The 18,810-nt window shown below is 35.8% G+C and overlaps 1 protein-coding gene across 1 annotated transcript in view; it reads left to right on the forward strand.

Annotated features, from left to right (window-relative positions):
• CYB5R4 (cytochrome b5 reductase 4) overlaps window positions 1–17,436 on the forward strand; it is a 79,512-nt gene extending 62,076 nt beyond the window's left edge. The window contains exons 12-16 of the mRNA XM_069488359.1: window positions 929–1,081; window positions 4,105–4,255; window positions 4,559–4,645; window positions 13,889–14,053; window positions 17,343–17,436. Coding sequence (XP_069344460.1) covers window positions 929–1,081; window positions 4,105–4,255; window positions 4,559–4,645; window positions 13,889–14,053; window positions 17,343–17,397 — 611 coding nt within the window. The 3' untranslated portion in view covers window positions 17,398–17,436. The remainder of the gene's footprint in view (window positions 1–928; window positions 1,082–4,104; window positions 4,256–4,558; window positions 4,646–13,888; window positions 14,054–17,342) is intronic.
• The last annotated feature ends 1,374 nt before the right edge of the window (window positions 17,437–18,810 follow it).

Below are 18,810 nucleotides of genomic sequence, written 5' to 3' on the forward strand. Positions count from 1 at the left end.
ATTTATTTTACCCTTTTTAAAAATAATATTAATAGAAGTAGTTGGATTAATATTCTTTTCATTCAGTTACCAAAGTAATATATAATATGTTAAAACATTAAAACAATTAAAAATATATAAAGTAAAAAAGTGAAATTCCTCCCTTTCTCCCCCAAATGATCCCATTGGCCATCGGTAACCATATTAAAAATTTGGTATATAATTAAAATTATGTTAATACCTTTAGATATCTCCATGGTAAACTTTTGATGCCATTTTTGTTGTGGCCCATTGTGGTTTATGTGCTGATAGAATAGATGGTTGACTAAAATTATTAACATATGTCCTGGCTGGGCATGGTGGCTCATTCCTGTAATTCTAGCATTTTGGGAGGCTGAGGTGGGAGGATTGCTTGAGGTCAGAAGTTGAAGACTAGCCTGAGCAAGAGCAAGACCCCATCTCTACAAAAAATAGAAAAAATTAGCCAGGCATGATGGTACATGCCTGTAGTCCCAGCTACTTGGGAGGCTAAAGCAGGAGGATCACTGGAGCCCAGGAGTGTGAGGCTACAGTGAGCTATGATGCTGCCACTGCACCTTTAGCCTGGACAACAGAGCAAGACCCTGTCTCAAAAAAAAAAAAAAAAAAAAAACCCCACAAAAACAAAGAAACAACCATATATCCCTATTAGATTAGACTACATTTAATGAAAGAAGGTTGTTTACATTATGGGTAAAGTATTGTTAAAATTATTTCAGCACATATATGTATACGTAAGTATATATACTTACATATACTATATACATGTAGAACATATAGTTAGAATTATATATATATTAGGTATATAGTTTTAAATGTATACTAATAGTATAAAATTTTTATGTTTCATCTTTATTAAGAGCTTTTTAGATTTTTAGAATTTAATTTCTTTGTTATGATTTTTTTCTAGGTACAGAAATAGTAAAGCCATATACACCTGTATCTTATTCCTTAATCCCAGAGTTCAAAGAACCAGTTCTTCCCAACAATAAATACATCTACTTTTTGATCAAAGTCTATCCTGCTGGACTCTTCACACCAGAGCTTGATCATCTTCAGATTGGTTAGTACTTTACATTTTTTAAACCTCATTTGTGCTCTAGATTGGATCAAACTGCCCTCTAGTTATTTATCTCCATGTGGTAGTCTATCAAATATCTTAAATTCAACATGACTCAAAATCATCTTCTCTGTCTCACGCAACCTATCCATACTCCATATTACCTGTCTTCATTATTTGCAGCATCACTGTTCAACCTTGACCCAATCTGGAGACTTGAGTCATCCTTGATTCTTCCCACTTTCTCTCTCCCAATCCAGTCATCCCAACTAAGTTCTGTTGAGTCTACCTTTCAGTGACTTTTTAATCTTTACTCCCCATCCCTTCTGCCACTCTCTTAAAGCAAACCTTTATCATTTCTTTCTTGGCCTCTAACTGGTCTCTTACAGTTGACTCTAACTGGCATCTTTCTCTATCTGCATTTTCCAGTTCTTTCTCCAAACTGTCCTGAAAATAGATTCAATCATGTTGCTCTGCAGCTTTGAAACCTTGGATGGGTCCCCATTACCTGTACTGTGTAGTCTGCAAAGATTTTGATGATCTCTCCAGCTTCATCTCTTGCTATACAAAAATACTTGTGCTACTCACAGTCCGCAAGTTTGTCATCCTCATTCATTGGTACATGCAGTTGCCTCACCTGGGATGCCCATGAACCCTTTTTCTACCTGTTAAGTGCCTTTTTTAAAAAAAACCCAAACAAAATATTACTTCCTTTATAAAACCTCCCTCCTCCCCTGAACCCCTCAATAACTAACACTTTGTTCATAGCTCTACTATAATACTAAATACTAAATATGTTCCTTCTTTATAAGACTTTGGGTTTAAGGGCAGAAATTGTCTTATCTTTGTATTTGCAATGCCTTGCATGGCAGTTGGCACACAATAGGCTGTCAGTAAATGTACTTTGAAAGTATGAATAAAGAACTATAGTGAGATCTATTAAGACTTAAAGACCTCTCTTCTTGCCTCTTCCCCTTTTTCTGTATTTCCTTTTCACTGCTTTTTACCTAATGACAAAAGTGTTCTTCCTCTTTCTAAGGCAGCATTAGCAGTTTATTGAGCTAACAGTGAAGTGGATCACTAAAATTTGAAAATAAAGAAAATTATGTTACTTTCTAAAAGATAAGCTTATTAATCAACACATAGTAGATGTGATTAGTCGTCCTCAGTTACATAAACCAAAGTATTGTACATGAATGTGAATCTGCAATATTTTGAAATACCTACAAATCTAGTGAAGGTGACTATCACCTTGTGATGAAACGACTGACACTTGATTGTAATACAGTAAGTGAAATATGTATTATAACCTGTTTATAGAGATTTTGTGAACATAGGAGGGTAGAGAGAGCCTAGAGCATGGAAAAGGAAAGCCCAAAGAATAAGGTGAAGTATTATTTCAACTTTATGCAGGCAAGTGAGAGATGGCACAAATCCTGTGTCACTTAGAGAGTTGTGTACTTGCATGGTAGTGATAAACTCAGGCAGCCTCATCATGGCCTAAATGAATGCCCCCATACAATTGTCCATCTCCTTGTTTCAATCCCATGTTCATCAGGCAACTTTTATATGATTAATTTGGCCTTTCACATGTTCTGATACTAGGAATAAGATACCCTGAATGGGACATGTAATGTTCAAGTCACTAGATACATATAACCCCAGCTGTAAATCAGTTGCCATTCTGGCATGTGTACTTTAATCTCTTGTGAATTTCATTAGCATCAGTCACCCTGCCTGAGTCTAATCAATTTTGTAACATTGAAAGGACTGACCTATCGAAAAAAGGCACCAAGTTAATACCATCCTGTGAGGCTTCTTTAGTAACCAGCCATCTATCTGGATTTTTCCTAAGGACATTCTGATCTTATGATCCCTTTCAAGCTATAACAAGGAGTTTCTATTACTTTCAAATAATGAATTCATCAGTTACTGCAAGATTCTTACTATCCTGCAATGGAAAACAAAGGTAAAGTTGTGACCATCCAAACATTTTAAAATAAACTAGATGAGCCAGGCGCAGTGGTGCACACACATAATCTCAGCACTTTGGGAAACTGAGGCGGGAGGATCGCTTGAGCCCAGGAGTTCAGGGTTACAGTGAGATATTATCATGCCGCTGCACTCCAGCCTGGGTGACAGAGTGAGACCGTGTTTTTAAAAAATTTATTATTATAATAATAATAATAAAATCGAATATTTGAAATCATTTAAAAATTACAGACACCTTTATTTTTCATTGTTAAAATCACATTGGAAATTTCTGAATCTAGTCCTAAAGGCAGTTTTCTTAGTGATACATGGTGATTGTATCAACTGCAGAAAATGGGCACTGGTGATTGTATGCACTGTAGAAAATGGGCACTGATTTTCAGCTGTGTTCATTCTAGATTGGAAAGTGGCATGCTCTGAGTACAGTTGACTGTTTCTGATCTTGCTTTGTTTTTATAGGAATTAAACTCAAAACAACCCTTCTTGTTTTAATTGATAGACCTTTGCAAAAATTTGATGGAGGAGAGGTCATCACATTTACCAGCATGAGATTTTAGAATACATTTCTATTTTAATTTTCTTGCCTACTAACACAGTCACTATGGTTAATAATCAAATGTAAATAGTGAATATCTATTTTCTACACTTTATCATGCAAGACATGTACATATGGACTCTGCTTTTGAGGTACTTTTAACTTAGCAATCAATTCCTTATTGATAATTTGTGGATAAATACTTTGTAGTAGTTTGTAAATTTCACACTTCAGGTGATTTGGGAAAATAACAGTGGGAAATGATGTCATAAAACCTCATTATTAATTGGATTATAATGGTGTAATCCAGACATACTTAGTGGCATAATGATTACCCCTAAAATTCCTCACATATCATAAAGACTGATACATAGTCTGCAAGTTAAGTATTCATCTTGTTACTCATCAATCTTCTAAATTCAGCTACTTTTAGCCTCCTAGTTTCCATGCTGAGTGTTTTGTTTTGTTTTTCTGATTTAGTTTATATTTCGTTGTTTAGGAGATTTTGTTTCTGTAAGCAGTCCTGAGGGCAATTTTAAAATATCCATCTTACAAGAATTAGAAGATCTCTTTTTGTTGGCAGCTGGAACAGGCTTCACACCAATGGTTAAAATCCTGAATTATGCTTTGACTAGTATACCTAGTCTCAGGTATGTAATTTTATCTCTAATTACTATCCTTTTTGAGGCTGTTATATTAGTGTAAGATATTCTAAATTGATTACTTGTGGACCTTAATAGACATGTTCTCATTCCCTCATTAATCATTTTTTACTTGCCTCCTCCAGTCCTAGCTATTTTATTAACTTGGTTCTTATCTCATTTCAGTTTTTGATACTTTTGGTTATCTACTTGGCACTAAAACATTCACCTGAGTTCACTTTAGACTTTCCATTTGTGTATATTTTAAATGTTATTAATTAGTTTTTTCTGAGTTTTTTTTTTTCTTTTAAGGAAAGTGAAGCTGATGTTCTTCAATAAAACAGAGGATGATATAATTTGGAGAAGCCAATTGGAGAAATTAGCATTTAAAGATGAAAGGTATTAAACTGGTATTAGCTCTGCATTTACATATTTATACCTATCTAGTAAGTCTAGGCCTTAACTCCTTTGGTTGGAGCTTGAATTGACCAGGAAGTTCCTTCAAAGAAAAAATAAACTAATTAATAATTATTTAATGTAAATAATGTTAATGCCCCCCTCCTTCAAAGAAATACTATCCAATAAGATCTAGGTAACCTCATATATGTATAAATAAAATGTATATTGGGCTTTATGATCATGTGATATAATTTATACTGAGTTGGGTTTCATTGAAAATGTTCCAGTGTAGCCAATTTGGCAAACCAAGATTTTCTTGTGTATAGAGGGGCAGATAAAGTAAATTTGGTGAGGATAAATTAAGCAAAATTAATCATGATACATGCAGGATTTCTTAGAGCCTTGAATATGCTAATATCCGTTGTGACTTTCCGAGAGAGGGATTTCTTATGTGTTGTTTAGCAGGATACTCTTTAATTTTGTTTGTTTGCATTAACACTTATTAATAGCCCTGTCACTAGTGGTCCTCAGTATATACTTTGGGAAATGCTAGTATAGACAAAAGTTGCACAAAGCATGTGAAATAGATATTTGTTGATGATAGTACGGTATAGGTGAAATTCTAGGCCTTTTATTTCGAGGTCAAGCCCTTAGAACTCAGTTGTCTCAGGGGCTCTAGGTTCTTGTGAGTATTTTCTGAATATTCTTAATAAGGTAAGACTGTGGTCTTTTCCAGTTCTTTTTCCTCTATTGCTTCCTATCATCCTCCCCTTAACTTACTCATCCTTGAATTATTTACTGTTCTTTACATATTAAAAACATAAACCTAAGAATATTTACTATACTTAGGTAGTTGTATGTCAATTTAGAGAATAATTTGAAGAAATACAAATTCTTAGGTTTTCAAGTATCTTTTAGACCAATTTTCAAAGTAGAAAATTGGAAGCATTTATCAAGAAGCCTAAAGACCTAAATTCTAGTTGCCATTCTACTCCTCGCTAGCCTGCAACTTTATTCAAAAATTACTAGTTCTATGGGCCTATCTCTTTATCTTCAAATTACATAATGACATCTTTCCTACCTACTTCATAGAGCTAATGTGAGATTTGCAGAAGATAATGTAAATGCTTTGGAAACTATGAAGCCCTCCCTTACATATTTGAATGTTAGTTATAGAGGACCTCCGTATACATGTGTTTGTTTTCTGTCTTATCTGTAAGAGCTTCTGTTTTCCTAAACAAACATTTAAAAGAATTTAAGCAGACATAGCTAGGCTTTTTTTTTAGCTAGGTTTTAAAATATATATATATTTCTGGTGGTTTTTTGACAAAGATATTCTTTAATATAGTTCCTTTATAAAAGAAATTTTATAAAATTTTTAGAAGAAATTTATTATAATGAATAGACATTGTGCTTTCAGTCTATTAATAGGAGTTAAACTTGATTTACAATTTAATTGGTAGAAAGGAATGTGTTGACAGTCTCTGAACATAAAAGTATTTTTTAACAAAGTCAGCTGTGTTTTTTGTTTTGTTTTGTTTTGGTCTACATAATTTGGGTTGGTGGAATTGTGTAGGCTGGAGTTTTGAGGATGAGGAAAGGCCCCTTTTTTTTCACTTCTGGATGCCTGGCTCTAAGAGCACTCGCCAGGTGAGTGATACTCTCCAGCTTGCCGAGAGAAGTGATAGTGTTCCGACTTCCGGCCTGCCTTTATCCTCCCTCTTCTCTTCCTCTTCTTGCTGTCCTTGCTGGCCCATGTGTGCTCTCTCCCCTCCTCCCTAACCTTCTCCTTCCTCTTTCTGGAGACTTTGCTCTCCTTACTCAAGGTGCTCTGTTGACACTGCCTTCTAGCATTATGTGATTTACGATCCCCAAGGACTCATGGCCTTTTTTGAGTGAGGTCAGGTCAGGCCCTTGCTGGAAAACAAAAACTCCTTGCTTGTATAGATGCCTTTGGAACATTTGTCAGAAATTTTGCTTAAAGGCTTTACATAGAAATAAACAAACTCTAGTCTTAAAGGCTTATTGATGAGTTTGGGTAGTATTATTCAGTCAAAATATACATAAGAGGAAAGTAAAAGTTCAGATTTAATATAAGTTAATTTTAATTAGTCACAGCTGTATTTTAGATAGCATTTAAGGCTATTAATTTGTTAATATATTAAATCACCCTTTTTTACATCTTGACTCCCCTATGTCACTTCCAGTTTTAGTAATAAAGTTTCTGATGACAAAATGTATTGCCTGGACACATTTCCTTAAAGTATTATTTAATTGTGAATATAAAAAAAAATTCTAAAATTTAGTAGTTAAAACAAGTAAAATATCCTATTCTCTATAGAAGTAGGTCTTAGCCTTCCACTTAATCCTTTGTGGAACAAGGAGGGATAGTAAGGATGGATACTGAGGCTGGTATATGTTCTAATATTTTCATTTTCAGCAAATATGCTGTGCTTGTCCTCAGAGTTATCTGGATAATATCATTAGCAATGAAATTCTTTGAAATAACATTGTATGATGGAATCCTTTTAACCTTGTAACCTTGGGCAAGTAACATGATCTGACTGAGCCTCAGTTTTTCCATCTATAAAACAGAGACATTGGCCAGGCACGGTGGCTCATTCCTGTAATCCTAGCACTTTGGGAGCCTGAGGCAGGAGGATCACTTGAGGCCAGGAGTTTGAGACCAGCCTAAGCAAGAGCAAGACCCCTGTCTCTACAAAATATAGAAAAATTAGCCTGGCATGGTGGTGTGAGCCTGTAGTCCCAGCTACTTGGGAGTCTGAGGCAGAAGGAAGGATTGCTTGAGCCCAGGAGTCAGAGGCTGCAGTGACCTATGACCATGGCATTGCACTCCAGCCCCAGTGGCAACAAAATGAGACCCTGTCTCAAAAAATGAAAAATAAAACAGATATTAATACCTGCATCACAGAATCATTTGGGTACCATGAGCTAGTCTAGTCCAGAATTAGCATGTTTGTAACAGACATTCATTCATTCATTCATTCATGAAATATGTGTGAGCATCTACTATGCGCCTACTCATGGGAGTACAACAGTAGAAAGATACTGTGTTGGCTTATTTTCTCATGCAGTTCAGGGAATGTGTCTCTATTTTCCTTTATTGCTACACTCAATACAATTGTTTAAATATAGGTACTTCATAAGTAATTTTTAGGATATTTCTCTTTCTCTTTCAGTCTAATTTTCATGTCATTAAGTAGGAAATTCGAACAGAAAAAAAGTTAGCTTACCTGAATTATATCTAAACGTGTTATTTTACACTTGGCTGTTAATTCCAGCAGTTGGGATTCAATTCACAGCATTCCAAGTCTAGCAAAATCTTATAGTTTTTTTTTTTTTTTTTTTTGTACAAAAATTGAGAGAAAACAGAAGGCAAATATGTGCAGTAATGGATTTAACTAAATGCTATGTAAAACTGAAATCCAAGTTAAATTTCACTTATCCTTCTCTCAAATATGTGAGCAGTGTTAGGAGGCTCAGTTGACTCAGTCTTGCACATTGGCCCACCCCCTCCCATCGGTAGAATGCACTGGCTCTGTGAGTTCTCTGCTATTGCAGAACTAGTTGTGAGGAGTGGTACAGTTTGACATGGAGGTTGACTTCTAGAGAACCTTTTTTAATATATAAATATAATAAGTATTTTTTCTTCCCTTTCAAAGCAGTCACTTTTTATGGCAATTAACCTTATTTTAGTAGAGCAAGTGGTACATTCTTTTTTATAAATAGCATTTGTTGATTTTTCCCTTCTATTCATAAAATTAATACATATTCATAGAGAAAAGTGTAGGAAAAGTGAAAGGAAGAAAATCACCCATAATCCTGTCACCCAAAGAACAATTATCAACATTATGGTCTGTATCTTTCCATTAACATACACATAAACACACACTTTATTGTTTTTTTTATTTTTAATCTAATGTAGTCATTCTGACTATACTTTTTATAACCGTATTTTCTACTTAGTGTGTTGTGTGTCTTCTATGTATATATAGAATATTTTCAGCTGGTGGTTTTCAACCTGGAGCAGCCCTACCACCCCAGGGCCATTTATGTCTGGAGACACTTTTGATTGTTACAACTGGGGGAGGAGCGTTACTGACACCTAGTTGGCAGAGACCAGGAATGCTGCTAAACATCCTACAATGCAGAGGACAGCCCCCCACAACAAAGAATTAACAAGCCCAAAATACCAGTGGTACCAGTTAAGAAACCCTAGAATATACCATGATTTTTAATAACTGCATTGCATTCAGTCACATGGGTATACCATAGTTTATTTAACAAGTCCCCTACTATTTGACATAATGACTAGAAGTTGTTCTAACAATGTAAAAATTCATCAGAAGAATCACCAGGTCAGAGTGTTCTAAGTTCTAAGACTGTTGATACGTTTTGACAAATAGCCTCTGAAAGATAAAGTACCTAGTTCGGAATATTGTACCCAGCACACTTGATATTATTAGTGTCATTATTTTTCCATAAGAAGGATGGGGAGAGGATGATAGTAGTTGGGGAATAAGAGAAAGAGAAAAAAAAAGAAAAAGATTCCAAACAGCAAGGGAACAGGTCACAAAGGAAAGGAAATTATTCATCCAGTTACATGCACCAACAGAAGATAGAGGATCACTTGTATTACTTTAAGCGTTTGTGTGCTCACTAGTTGCATAATGTGCTTGACATTGGGAAAAGATACAAAATAAGTAAGACTACCCTAGTGGTGGAGAAGTTCCGAAGTACATCAATAACTGTAGAGTCTATGCCTTGAGAGGAACAAATAACATGTCATAGAAGTCCAGAGAGAAGAAAGAATAATTCCATGTTTGTGAAGGTAGGATATCAGAGCTTCATGGAAGAAGGGACTTTTGAATTGGGCTTTGGGAAACACATTAGCATTTCTGTGAATAGGAAAAGAAATTTGGGTAGTGGGATTGCATGAATAAAGACATGAGGGCCAGGATATTTTTGTGTTTTAGTGACAGAGCAGAGTCGTTTTGTTGAAATAAATATAGTGTATGAAGGAGAACAATGTGAAATAACTATAAAGAAAAACCTATTAAACCTTATATCATTATTAGAAGGAATCTTAATGGTGATTGTTTCTAATCCTCTTGCTTTACAGTCATAGAAACAGGGTAGGCTAAAATCAGATAATGGAAGACCTTGAATGTAATTCATATGCTAAGTAAATATGTATTAAATGGACGTGGGAAGGCCCAGGGCACTCTGCAGTTCATCTCCCTTTAGTACTGACAGGCTTCATGGATGACGTTTCTGTACTCTGGTGTCAGTATTGGGACTAGCAGTGAATCTGTTCCATTTAAGGAACAAAAACCGATGATTCCAGAAGCATAAATAAATTGAACAATGTACCTGAAACCCTTTTTTCCCCCAGCCTCTGATCCACACAGATATGTGGACCCCTAATCTGGACCTTTATGCTACTTTCTGTTCCCAGGAGATATTCCTCAAATGGTGTGTATTGCTTGGAATGTACTCCATGAAATGTTCACGTTCCCACCAATGGCTCTATGATTGAATAAGTTTGGGAAACAATATATACCTTCTTGAAAATTTACTCTGAACTTAGCATTTTCAAGACTTTCAGAAATTCTGAAGAAATGTGTTTAATTTTTTTAAACCCCGTATGTCCTAAACTTATTTGATAGGTTAGCCTGTTTTCATGGGAAAATTACTAACATCTTGGGGGCATTCTAGTGTCTCATCAGATTTCATTTTGAAAAATATTTCTGTAATTATGTATGTTTTTATCTAATTTAGCCCCTAGTTTTGTGACCTGCTTTTCCCATGAGCAAATAGCAAGTTTTCTGGCAGTTCCAAGTATTATTCTTTAGCTAGAAAAACCAAGAAAAACTGGGGTCCCAAGTACTCTGAAATAGTAATTTGTGGGCAATGAGGAATCACTGAAGCTTTTTAAGCAAAGAAATTACAAGATTGGATCTGGGTTTTTAGAAGAACTAATATGGTAGTGGTGTGTTGGATAGATGAAAGGCTAAGGCTGTTAGTGTTTATTTTAGACAGAACATACAAGGGCCTGATGTGGAGTTGTGGCAGTAACAATGGGGCGGTTAGGGGCATGTGTGAGAAACATGGAGGAGATAGATTGTGGAAACTGATTGGCTGGAGGAGGAGGGAATAAGTTGTTAGATGACTGCAAACTCTGCATGTGATTTAGACTTAATGAATACATGTGTAGTTCAAGACATTTCATCTCAGATCACTATCAGTTTACTTAAAATAAAATTTCTGACAAACTTACTTTTATTGGCATTTTTTACCACATAGGCATTTATCAAAAGCAGGTCTGTTTTCTCTCTCTCTCTTTCTCCCTCTCTCTCTCATGTTGCTTTGCATTTTATGGGTTATCTGAATTTATTTTCAGGTAATCTTTTTAAGAGTTCTAGTTCCTTCTGATACTTTTGAAATTATGGAGGAATTCCAGGATGTTTACTAATGTGCTTCCTCGTGCCTCTAGCAACTCAGTATTGTAATTATTTCAGACAGGAAGTTGTCCTTCATCATAAAAACCCAGGAGAGAAAATTCCACGGGAATCGTCTATATTTTGATATATTGTAAGAAATCCTTCTTGAGTCTTAACTTGGGATTGCTTCTGCTCCAGTTTAAGTTCTTTTTTCTTCCTGTGAAGGAGATAAACAGGATCGCAGCTTCTTTATACTATCCTTAAATTGTAGTCATGCTGACTGTTCACTTTTTCTGTTGAGTACTTAGAATTATAGTCAAGTGACTATTATATGAATAAATTGCAAAATGCATGAGAAGTTTATACCATTTATGTAAGGATCACTACTTAGTAGATACCTGTAGAAAATGTGTCACTGATTAGGCTTTTTTTTTTAAGCATCCTGGTAAAGGAAAATTATCAGTATTTCAGCTTACAAGGACTTCAGCATTAATTTACTATCTTAGCAATTTTATTCCAGCGATAGGCTCTTTGGAAATAGAGTCACAGGAGACTATGTTTTTTTTTTCTTATAATTGAACAGGGCAATTTCTATCATATATCCAAATATAAAATAGTGGTTTTGTAGCTGCTTTTGGATCCCCTTTCATAATCTGATGAAAGATTATGGAAATTCTTCCTAGAAAAATACACTTATGAATTCTTATACCTTTTTTTTTTTTTTTTTTTTTTTAAGAGATGGGGTCTTGCTCTGTCACCCAAGCTGGAGTGCAGTGGCACGATCATAGCTCATGGCAGCATCGAATTCTTGGTCTCAAAGGATCCTCCCACCTCAACCTTCCAAGTAGCTGAGACTACAGGCATGTGGCACCATGCCCAGGCATATACATTTTTATATGTAATTTCATAGATGCCAGCACATGGCTTTGTTCTTCTAGGTACAATTTTTTTCTTTTAGCCAATATGGCCTCTTTGTAAATAAATTCCTTTATTCAACAAATATTTTTTGTGCATGTACATTGAGCCAGACCTGGATACAGTATTGAACAAGACGGACAAGGACCCTTATCTCATGGAGCAGTAAGCAAATATCACAGCCTGAAATTACCTAAAACTTGTCTTAATTTTAAGTGCTAGAAAGGAAAACAACTTAGTGAATATATTTGGGGAGGCTGTTTTGTACAGGGCAGATTAGAGTTGCTGCTAATACCAAATGGGAACCTTGAAGGTAAGAAATAAGACACAATTCTGTAGGTGTTTTGAATATAGAACCATAGAACATTAGAATTATAAGAGATTACGCAGTTTCCCGACCTCGTTCTGCAATGGACAAGTAAGACCTAGAGGCTGGGGTCTGCGTGCGGAGCTGGAGCTGGTTCCCCAGCCCCGGCTGGTGCTCTTACTTGGTCTGTGCTGCGTGTGCCAGGCTTCTCGATTCTTGGGAACCTTCACCCAGCGGAGGCACAGTGATGTGAGGACAGCCATGCCAGCCACATCTTGTTTCTGTTCTCATGTTTGATTCCCTCATCCTCTCACAAGGGAAACTGTTCAATTCAGCTTTTTCTTCAGATTTAGATTAATGTGTAACCAATTCCTGCTATTCTTCAGAAAATATCTCAATTGCTCACTGGAACATGTAGAAATGCATTTGGTCTGATGCTATTGAATATATTAATAGTAAGGACTAATCATGTTTGCTAAAATGGAGCAAACAGAGCAGATGCAACATAGAATTTTGAATTTGCTATGGCTTTTCATCAGCAATTTACTTAATAGACTACAAAGCCTATAGGCAGAAGCAGTCTATAGTTAACATTGTGAGACATTTGATGTTCTTCTTTCCCATTTTAATTCTGCATCCTTTCTTTTACTTTCCTCTGTTCATTCCATAGTATTTGAGTGCCTCCTGTGTGTTGGCCACTAGCGATACTGTGATAGGCAAAGCAGACATGGTCCCTGCTCTCATGGAATTTATGGTCTATTGGGGAAAGCAGACAATAAAATAATCTTGGTGACCACATATTTACAACCTGAAGTAAGGGCTATGAAGAAAAAGAAAAGGAAAACATTTCTACAACACGTAAAACAAAGGACCCTAGACTGGTGGGGCCACTGTGCTTTCCTGTGGAAATGATGCTTGAGCTAAGAACTGAGGAGTGAGGGTGGTGGAAGGACCACAGAAGAAGAAAGAGACCAGGCAGTGTTGTGGCAGTGAAGGCTGAAAGAAGTAGCCAGAGAGTTAGGAGCTGGAAGGTAAGGCAGAGAGAGGTTTGGGAGTAAATCCCAGGTTTCTGGATCGTGCAACCAAGGGGACTGTGGTGCCATTCACAGAGATAATGTCAGGTGTGGGGCATGGAGATCACAGTTGAGGTTTAGGATCTTTGAGACAGCAACATTGAGAACTCAAATAGGCTTCTCAGTCAAACTGGTTATAAGGGTCTGGAACTCACTGGAGAGGTTAAAATGCACGTGTCACTGGTAATTGCTTTTTACTGTGATTTATATGAACAGATTATTAATAGAAACGTGGAGTTCTCTGAGATCTCTTGGAGCTCTCTTTCTAATGAGTTCAATAAAAAAATGGCAAATTACTTTCCTTTTCTATAGCAAAAGCCAATCCTTAGTAAATATTAATTTACCTGTATGTTTTTGTTAAATCTTACAATCTATTCCAGTAGTTTTCTAGCACTTATATCAGACTTTACATATTAAATTGTTCTTTTGTGCGGGGTGTTTTCATGTTAATAATAGACTTTAAAAACTGTTTTTTTCCCCCTAGATTTGATGTTGAATTTGTTCTCTCAGCACCTACTTCTGAATGGACTGGCAAACGGGGACACATTTCACCAGCTCTTCTTTCTGAATTTTTGAAAAGAAATTTGGATAAATCCAAAGTCTTCATCTGCGTTTGTGGGCCAACACCGTTTACAGAACAAGGAGTAAAGTGAGTGGCAATGCGGTAGGAAACAGAATGCCTAACACTGTGAAGTAAAGATCTTTCATAAAAAGCAATTGATTTATCTCTCAGTTCTTCCTATTCATATGAACCTCTACTTTAATAATCTGTTACAGTTTAAGGAAGGAAATAGCAAAATGTTTAATCTTCATACAGGTGAAGGGTTGGAGGCCAGGATTGTGCCTCGAGTTAGATATGAACACAAAAGTGAGATATAGCCAGCAATCGGTGTTCTCTGCTAACGGCTGGCAGTGTGGATACTTTCACAAGATTGGTGACACAGTCTTATTTTGGACATTAGGCTCAATCTCTTCTTCCACCAAAGCTTTATAATATATAGTAATTAAAGAAATTAATAAGTAATATCATCTCAGAGCTTTCGATCTTCATTCTCTGCAACTTGGTGAAAGTTCGTAGATAATAAATATGTGATCAAAAGCCAGGTAGCAAGACAAAAAAGGAGAAACTAGAACATAAATAAGGTAAGACTAATAATTGAAGCCTGGATAATGAAAAATCAATGGCAGTGGCCATCCTGTTTGAAATTCCCCTTGATGTGATTTAACTCTAAAATGATACTTTAATATATTTGGTTAGGTAAAGCCACAGTTGGGTCTCTAGATGATTTTAAAATATGGCTGCTTTAAATGCCCTGTTTTTTCTTATTTAGTATGTGACTAACCCTAACATTTTCTAAATAATTTTATATCTTGTTTTTTTATTTTTAATTATGCAAAGGATTGACTCCCAAACAATAAAGGCACTAAAAAATATTTCTCTTCATGTCATATTTTAAATGTGTTTTAATTAAATTTATTTCTGGATTTTAATACTTTCAGAAGAATATTTTGCTAGTTAAGCTCTCAACTTTAAAAAAATTTTTCAAAGTTTCTATTTAAACTTTATTAAAACTCAAACAAAACTGCAAATTACAGTGAAGAGTAATGATATGATTTGAATATAAAATAATTTTTAGGAAAAAAAGGCTAAGAGCTATCCTGTCTTCTGTATTGACAACTACTATGTTAGAAGTATCTCAGTGAGTACTTTATAGATTGTAGTATTATACTTTTAAATGATTAGAATATTTTTTTGCAGTTTTAAAAAATTTACTATAACCCGTATAGCTTTCTTTTCTCAGTTTTACCTCATAGTGAATCTTTTAATGCTGTACTGGCTGGCTTATCCAGAATTGCTCAGGAGTATTATTAATCATTACATGGGGATGTCTACTATTACTCTTGAACATGCTGCACAGAGGTGCCTTTTGAGATGTAACTTGATTCAAATCAGTATTTGCGATTCATAGCAGCTGCCCTTGTAACTTTCAATTAGGATTCATTTCTTTGGTTTCTTTGTCCTCACCGTCTTAATGGATGTGGTATATTTTTCTTAATTGGCAATTATAGGAGTCTCTTAATACATCATAGTTTTTGCTGTTCTGAAAAATGACTATTTCTTTGGGATGCCCACTCCTAGGGGCATCTCATGTCTACTACATAGGTTAGGTTATACTATGAGTATAATCATCCCAAACATACTCACCATAGTTGGTGAACATTTGTCCATTTGTATGATGTGATAACAGAGAAAGACTCAGAAACCTATTTTTTAAAAAAATATAGATAAACAGCTTATAATTACTTGGTCAATAATGGCTCTTTCATCCACTAAATATCTACTTTATTACAGAGATGAATAAAACGGTCTCTGCTTTTAAAGCCACACTGTCCAGTGGTAGAAACAAATGCTCATACTGGTAACTAAAATATGACTCAGAACATCATAAATACTCTTACTAGAGATAAAAACAAGGTGTTAAAGGAAATTCAGGGAGAGACAAGTTACTTTTACCAAGGGTGTATGTATTAGAGTGACAGCAACTGCATGGTCAGAAAAGACCTGTGCTTTGCGTGATGACTAAAACATTACCAGTCAAGAGAGAGGTGGAGGGGTAGCCCAGGCAGAGAGAACGAGCAGATGCATTATGGGTGCAGGTATTCAAAAGACCAGACTGGTTTGGTTGGAGGGAAGCCTCTTGCTAGGAGAGACAGGATGTGTGGCTGGAAAGGTAGGATGGGCTCAGATGGTGAGAGGCTTGACTGCTGCACCTAACTCCTGTGCCACACTGGCCCTCCGTGTGAATATGTGGCTGTGCTCTGGAAGCTGCCGGTTGGGGTTTGAATCCCAGCTCTACGACTTACAAGCATCTTACAGTCATTTACTGGGTATCCTACGGCCAGTTACTTAACCTTTCTAAGCTGAATGCACTCACCTTTAAAAAGGAATAAATAGTAATACTTAAGCATGGGAAGTGCTTAGCACAGTGACTGCATATAATATAGTAAGTACTAAATAATGGTTATTATAGTGTTTTCCAAATTGAATTATACTTAAGCATTATGTCTGCTTTTCCTGTTCAGTGGAGGAGAAAGAAAATAGAATGCTAGGGGAATCAACTCCTTACTTTAAAAACTGGTGTATAAAGGGGAAAAAAATCAAGCATTTATTCTGCCTTTTCTACATGAGCCCTACTACTGGATAACCACATAATAAATGAGCAGAAGTTTTTCTTTATAGAATTCAGCTGATTAGCAAAAAAAGAAGGATAGAAATAGAATATCACCAATTTCAGTGCCTAATGAACTAATGAATCCATACATAGGTCATCAGTGGTTGCTAGCATCCAGAGAGAGAGGCAACCGTGTGTTATGTGCCTCCTGATGGAAGAACAATACCTAGTCTTGTCAAAAAGATTTGAACTTGTATTTGATCAAGCCTCTAGATCCAGTTATTAAATTAGGGAAATAAGAGGACATAGGAACATATTATTAAAGAATACCACAGGGATGCAGCAAAATGAGGACTGTGAGAGACTCGACAGATGAAAATCTGATTTTTGTCAGCAAATTGCAGAACAGAGAGAAAGAGCATGAGCAAGGGGGGGTTGAAGGAAATGGAGGAGGATCCTATAGATCAAAAGATACCTAAAAGGCTTACCAGCCAATTGCAATGAATAAACTTCAGTTGGATCTTAATTCAAACTATTTAAAAATTATGGCATTTATGAGAAAATTGAAAATTTGAACACTGATTAGATGTTTGATATTTATGAATTAGTGTCAGTTTTTAAGAAGTGATAATTGTGTTTTTTAAAAAGAAAATACTAAGTGGAGAAAATGAAAAAGTAGTATGGTTATAATAGTAAACTTTGATCTTATTTCTTTATTTTTAAACATTTTCCCTAAGAAACATGTACTTTTTATTTGTTTTACAGGTTGCTGCATGATCTTAACTTTTCCAAAGATGAGATCCATAGTTTTACAGCATAATGAACTGTCATTGTCTTTTATTCAACTAGTTTATCTAAATTTGTGATTGCTTAGGGGTTTTTTAAGAGAACATTTTTGTATATAATAAAAGGTTAACTAGAAGTCAGGCTTCAGTTTCTTAAATGAAATCAAATGTTCCTTCACTATAGGTAACTTCTTGGTTTTTTTTTGTACCATAACTTATTTTACTACTGATATTTACCCTGGAAAGTCAATCATGGCAACAAATACATACAGGATTCTTTGTTATGAATCAAAATTTTCCTTACCATTTAAATTGTGTAACTGTTCTACAATAAGCACTTGTGTTTTATGACATGATAAAGTAAATGATCACTTGGATCACGTTTCTATGCTGTAAAATGTCTTATTAGCAATACAGATTGAATTTTACATTGCACTGTTAACTCAGGAAATGATCATTTATGTACTTGTTATTAATATTAAAACATGGAATGTTATAACTTATTAAGTGATCCAAACATCTGTGTGTGTGTGTGTTTGTATGGCATTGATGCAGACTAGAATAAAATTATTTATACTTAAGTACTTTTAATCCTTGTGGTAGAAATGTGGTTGGATGCAACAGTATTGGGCCAGTATCTTAAGGGGGATTTTAAAAGCAGCAATAAAAGATTCTGGACCCACTTCAAACTTGCACCTTTGGGCTGGGTGTATTAGAGAGCGTAAGAGAACCTTGACAGCTATTTTGATTCTTAGCCAAAAACAAAGAACTCAGGAAAGAGAATGAAAGTAGCATCTAGCCCCGTGGCCTAAAATTATTATTGGTGCTTTGGAATAGGTTGAATTTTAATCCTTTTGAGCCCATCTAGACCAGCTGGGCAACTGAGGAACATTCTGTCCTAAATGGTTCTTTCCCTGGCTGGCTGCTTTCTCCACAGCTGGTAGTTTGGCAGGGAGCCCTCCTAGGCTCTGTTGTACGGACAACTTTTTCTTTCTCCCTGCTGCTGTGTGCAACCTTCAAATGCTTTCACAGATTGGATTCAGCAGAGAGCATCAAGAAAAGTCATTGTGAGCTTTTCATGAGGAAACTGTTGAATGCATAGGTAGCTACTGGATAAGCTAACTTGGATTTTTCAGTCTTAATACAGCAGCAATGTTTTCACAGAAATAGGGAATGGAAAGAGTCTCTAATTTCCCTGTAAATGATTTTGTAAATAGCTAAGTCTTCACTGAATGGAAGACGTGCTCAAGAGGAACACAATATTAACATATTCCCCAGATTACAAATGCCCAGCTTGTGAAACTCCCTTTGTGCAAAAGGCTGGTTGAACACTGTCACCTTTTCCTGTGCCTCCCTCTTCCGTAGCCAGTTCCACCGTCATCATTCGCCAGGACAGGAATCTAGCTATCCTGGGATGGCAGTGCCCCCTGGGGGCTATCAGGAACTCT

Source organism: Eulemur rufifrons, chromosome 15, assembly GCF_041146395.1.
Source record: "Eulemur rufifrons isolate Redbay chromosome 15, OSU_ERuf_1, whole genome shotgun sequence".
NCBI classification, from domain to species: Eukaryota; Metazoa; Chordata; class Mammalia; order Primates; family Lemuridae; genus Eulemur; species Eulemur rufifrons.